This window comes from Simochromis diagramma, unplaced genomic scaffold, assembly GCF_900408965.1.
Source record: "Simochromis diagramma unplaced genomic scaffold, fSimDia1.1 OVJJ01000802.1, whole genome shotgun sequence".
Classification (NCBI taxonomy): Eukaryota; Metazoa; Chordata; class Actinopteri; order Cichliformes; family Cichlidae; genus Simochromis; species Simochromis diagramma.
In genome coordinates, this window is record NW_024387492.1 from 21,443,466 (window position 1) to 21,449,465 (window position 6,000).

General features: G+C 40.5%; 1 protein-coding gene across 6 annotated transcripts in view; it reads left to right on the top strand.

The window, feature by feature from the left end:
- hivep2a (HIVEP zinc finger 2a) overlaps positions 1 to 3,681 on the top strand; it is a 118,633-nt gene extending 114,952 nt beyond the window's left edge. For all 6 annotated transcript variants that reach the window (XM_040017189.1, XM_040017192.1, XM_040017190.1 and 3 more), the window contains one exon: positions 525 to 3,681. In XM_040017189.1, coding sequence (XP_039873123.1) covers positions 525 to 1,235 — 711 coding nt within the window. In that variant the 3' untranslated portion in view covers positions 1,236 to 3,681. The remainder of the gene's footprint in view (positions 1 to 524) is intronic.
- Positions 3,682 to 6,000: the final 2,319 nt, after the last annotated feature.

The following is a 6,000-nucleotide window of genomic DNA, read 5'->3' on the forward strand; positions in this document are numbered from 1 at the left end:
CATTTTTTCTTGTTTGCAACCAGAAAAATCGCCCCCTGCTGGAGATTTGAAAGAATGAAAGTTTAAGACATTTTCATGTTTTGCATGTCCTTAGTTAAGTAATATTTTATATATTTCATTTATTACTTGACTTAATTTGAGAAAAAAAGCATATGTTGTAAAAGTGCTCTATTGTTAAATTATTATTCCCATAATTATAAAGCCATTTTATACAAAAAGTTTGTACGTAATAATGCTACTTCTGCTAATTAAGTAGAGTTTTGTTATGTGATAAATAAAGGTTAAATAAGACGATAACAATCCATCTACTTATCTAAGAAAACAGGTTTTTGTCATTTACAAACAACTTTTCTTCTTCTTTTAAAGATTTTTTTCTCGAAAACTGCAAAAGAGCATAAATGTTACTCACTTCAGAGTAAACAAGGACTGTTTTCAGTGGCATAGGTGCTCCAGTGGAGTATTTAGTTCAGTATAAATGGGATCAGACATTTAACACGTGAGTGAATTAAACGTTTCTCTTTCAGGTGCGCTCGCCTTACCCAATGATCCCCATCGGTGGAATCCAGATTGTACACTCTGTTCCTGCGTCCGTTAACACCCCTCTGGCCCAGCAGGGGGCTTTGCAAGCTGCTCGGATGTCATTGCAGAAGAGCATATCGGAGGACTCCATCACCAGCGAGGCACATTTCACCTCCTTTTCAGAGAGGGGCGGGCATGGAGCAGTAGTGGGAGAAACAGTGAGGGATTCAGTATCACCTCTCCGCTCCTCACAGGAGAAGGAAGGAGGAGGAGGCGTGAGGCAGGAGCAGGAGCAGGAAGAGGGAATCCAGACGTGCACAAAGGCCATCGCCTCCCTCTACATTGACTCCAAGGAGTTTGCTGAGAGAGGAGGAGGTGGAGGCAGAGTGGATGACGGGAAAGACGGAAGCAGAGCGCCTTCCTCCTCTTCCTCTCCTTCAGCTTTGTCCCCAGACTCCCATCAACACCATTCGCCATCTCCCCACCCATCACCATCTCCTCCTCAAGGTCCTGGTATTCAGCACTTTAGCAGCCTGGAACTCAGGCCTCCCCACTCATCAGTCCCAGCCTCTCCTCACTCGCCCTCTTCCTCCTCATCCCCTTACCCTCCAAGCCCCGGATCTGACAGCCTGCAGCCTCCAATGGCATCCAAACTTCTCAAGCTGGAGAGAGACAGAGAGGCAGAAAGCACAAAGAGAAGCAAAGACGTGTCGTAGTGCTGCAGAGGAGGACCAAGGGGAGGAGGAGAAACGATGGATGTCTCCTTTTTTTTGTTTGTTTGTTTTCGGATAATAGGAAGGGATGAAGTGCAACAGGAGAGAGAAAAACTGACTTTTGCACACTTTACACACAATTTCTTCTCCCATTTTCTCTCTCTTACACACATAAAAACAATGCATACAAAGAAAAATGAAAGACTCAAACGGACCTCTTAATGTTCGTGTACAGCATGCCTGTTTTAAACGGGGCCTGCTCTCAGAGACTTTCTTATTTAAAGACTTTAAAGAGCATACACATGTACGGTAACTCCCACCAACATGAGCCCGACCAAAATCTGCTAAAAACAAAACAAAGGACTCTAGTTAAACGGTACGACGAAGAAAAACAAAAAACCATCGGACAGCTACGTGTGTGCCTTTTCTTTAATCTCTCTATCTCTCTCTCTTTTTGTTTTGCTTATGTTCTTATAAGCAAACAAAGCAGGAAAGTAAATGTAAATAAAGTACAATACTATCACGTATCAGCTTTGTAATAAATGCAGCCCCCTCCCTCATCCTCCTCCCCCTTTCATCCCTGTTTTTTCTTTCTCTCTCTCTCTTTTTTTTGGACACCTTAAACTTAAAAGTCTCGACAAACGATGTGAAGTTATGAATATGACTATTACGTACGGTTGCACTAAAACATATTTTTATATGAGTGAAATTTAAAAAATTGCTTTTTTGTGTACAGCAGCAATCCTATAATACTATTTATTATTATTGTTACCATGTTTCATAAATTGTACATTTTTTCTTAAATGTCGTGGATGCCTTTTTCTATGTAAAGCATGGGTTTTTTGCTATCGCTTACATTAGGGCGAGGATATGCACACTGTAATATGGCTTTTTATGTTAGACCTATTTATATACGTCTAAGTGAGCCCCCTCTACTTGGAGGTATATACACATAGAAGATTTACCAGAATATTTACCCAGCATATTAATACATATAGTATATAGAATCTATCAACCTGTCTGTCTATCTATCTATCTATCATCTATCTATCATCTATCTATCTATCTATCTGCACTTAACATGTAGAATGACATTCACATTAAGGTTATGGTAGTTTGCTTGTACATTTTCTCTGCTGCTCTTTGCCTGCCCCCTGCTTGTGATGTTTCCTCTTTTTTATCTTAACTTTTGTGGTATTATGTCTTGTTTTTCTTTTGATTTTTAGAAGGCACAGATTTGCGCTCAGCATTAAGTGAATGCCTTCTTGCACCTTGGCTTTTTTTTCTTCTTCTTTTTTTGTGCTTAAATGTTGGTTTTAACTCTGCCCCGCCTCTCTCCATACACCCCCGCACTCCTCCCGCCCAACCGATGCATCCATCTGCAACCAAGATTAACATCAGGCAGAGGCAAAGGTAGCTCCACATTCTTGAATGAATGCCAGATATGTAAACGGGAAAAACATTCCAGTCCATGTAAATACCCAGTCATCTCCCCCTAAACTCACACATACACACATTTTTTGTTATGGATGCACATTTTTTGGGCAATGGCAATCAACCCACTGAAACTCTTACTGAATGGATTTATTTCGAGGGGGACACACATGCAAACACATGCATCAAACTTTCTGACAAATGCACCTTATATTTCTTCTGTGGACGTCCCGGTATTCATCGGTTTTTCTTTCCTTTTCTTTTGCAGCGAACTTTGAAAGAAGTGGTTAGGGGGAGAACTGCTCTGCGCTCTTAACCCTAAATTGTCTGAGAATATTAAGAATACATACAACAGTTGTGATTTTAAGGCTTTCTGCACTGCTTTTTTGGCCCGCCTGTGGTCCCTCTTCATCTCCTGGATATCCCTTTTGTAGCTAAGCAATATTTAGCCAAAACTCTGCTCACCAGCAGGGATTGTATTTGTTGCAAGGCAACAATAGCATACTTAAAAATCCTAAAATCAGGAGAAGAAGGGAGCGGTTGGGACAACAACTCTTTACTCTTGTTGACAGTTTCGGGCCGAGTCGGGCAGGCTGCAATGTGAGTGTGTATCTCTGTATTCTGTACCAGTGTGTATTCGACCAGTATATCCTCTTCTTACAATGTTTTTTCTATTTCGATCCTCTGTTATGTACACTTATCCTGATGACAATGATGTCTTTAAAAACTCTTTCTCTCTTTCGAAGATATCAAAGCACAAGTCATTGTATAGAAATGACAACAATACATAAAAAGGACAAAAAAAAGAGGTAAACATACATATAAAAGGGTAACTTTTGTGATGGTGTTCTGTGGAATTAATACAAATATCATGTATGACCCCAGTTGCAACAAGGAATCGCAGTAGAAGTGGAAGAAATGGATTGTTGTTTTCAAATAAATATGAATAGTATAATTTTTTTGTGTGCGTTCAGTTTGTCTTTAACAAGAAATTTTAATAAAATATTTATAAATGTGTCTACTTTGCGAAGTGTTGCTTATAGAAAAATATAGGAGGTAATTATTGCTGGACTTATATTTTCCCTCTTAGCATCTTTTGCCTCTCTTGCCTGTTTTTTTCACTTGCTCGTTTGGGACCCACTTGCCTTTCCATATGCACACATGGAAAAACCAAGGGCAGGCAGAGGAGCAGCTAAAACTCCAAAGAAAGCAGATATCAGATATGCACACAAGCTAATGAGAGTGGGTTGTAAAGCTGCAACCCACAATAGTTTACAACATGTTGTCTTGAAACTGTCATTTCAAGAGGTAGAGCAGGTCACCCACTAATCGGAAGGGTGGTAGTTGGATCCTTCACCCCAAGTTGCTATCTGATAAGGACTGTAAATGTTCAGTAGAAAGCACTTACATAGGGGGAAAAGGTAGAAAAGCTGTACAAAAAGTCAATGCACACAGTTAAACAACAACAACTAGTACAATCAGCAATCAACCCTCGGGAAGTCCTTGAGAATCCTCCAGTGTTTCTTCAAGATCAATATCCCAGTAACAGCTGTCAGTACATGCAAATGTGCACATAAAATAAATCCGCTGTTCATAGTTCCTTTTCTAAATTGCTAACAAATGTATTATAAAAGAACGGTGTAACTTAAGGTTTTAATTAAGGAGGTCATCTGCATGCCATTGTTTTGAAAGATGATAATTTATAAAGGGGCCAGTTTTTCCCTCGGTTTCCCTCCAAACTGTCAGGGTTATATATATCCGGTCGTTAAGTCTGATGTCACTAGCCGTGTCTGGGCCTAAACTCCGCTGCAGGTCCATATATCAAACGATCACTATGGCATTAGTTGAAAAACTGTCTAAAGTCTTTCATCTTTAATAAAATGATCAGCATTCTGCTCTACCAGGTGTAACAATTAAGTTTAACATCCAGGCATCCATGAAAACGGAATTTATGACATTTAACGGAGTTAGAAGTTAGCAGGAGGTTAGCTCGCTAGCTTCTATCGAAATACAATATAGCATGTCCTGACTGCGGGGTTTTGGAAACAAATTAAAACGCACAGCTCTGTTATCACTTCCAACATAAATGAAGACAGAAAACTAAACGGCAGTGACGTTTGTAGGGTTACTGAAGTTTGGCTAGCTGGTATATAATGATGTGCTATGTGACTGCTAGCGACACAGCTATGTTAGCATAATATAAACAAGCTAACTTTTTTCCACTCGATAAAAGTTAACGTGAGTGTTCTCGGTGGTCAGGAACAAATGTAATCGCATGGCAGGATGCTGTAAAAGAACCAAACTTCAGCCAGGAGAACAACTGAGATAATCCATCCACAATACGAGGTTAGTCATTCATATACTGCTGCATGGGCTGGGCTGTAGTTACATCCTAAGGTTTTAAAAACTGAGCTTAAATAAATGATTAGCGGTAATAAAAGCCGAGGGAGGTCAACAGTGATCACTGACTGTTTTAGGAGCTTTTTGAGATTAAATAGAAGAAAATACATAACATTAAACATGTTAACAGCACAAAAGCCATATTAAACGCAGACTACTTTAGGCCCGGAAGTAGGATTCGTCACGTCATCACTTAACGACCGGATAGGAGAATCCAGCCTCTTGAGTAGATTTTCCTGCAAGAGTGTAAATGCCCTCCAGCACGAGCGTGAGCTGCCTGGTTGCTGCTTTGTGTGCTAGGTAGATTGACGAGGGCAGTAGTTGAATTTAGGCCCAGAGTGTTGCCATTTGGTGTAACAGTGAATACCTGCACATGTGAAAAATGACCTTCTCGCAGGCATGTGTCATCGTGCTTTTAACCTACAACATAATAACATCACATAATCTGTTGTCAACCATTTAAGAGATTGTTGACTTTGTATTTGAGCTAGTTTTGGTTTATGATTGTATTAGGATTCCTTATCATTTAGTTGTTGACATATTTATGTCTTTGGTGAAGTATTATGAAACACAAATATGGACATCTGTCACTAAGCTCACCAAGCTGCCATATGGAAAAATCATCATGTTCTTTTCAGGCACCCAGCAAGGGGCGCCATACTGTTTGAAAAAACCACTTACCCACAACTGCTGAGACCCATATGTAATTCCCAACAGTGGTGCTTCTGTCTTGGCTCTGTGCTCTCTCGAACACAGTTGGCAGTGTTGGCAGGTGGGAAGCCTGTGAGGGATCATGTCCTTGTCGCTGCCCTGGTGATTCCTAATGGCTGACAGCAGAGCACGAAGGGTGGATGTGTGGGAAAGGCATGAACATGCTGACAATCCCCTCAGCGGCAGGTGGGGAGAAGCAGCTTGTAAATCCACATGTGTCAGA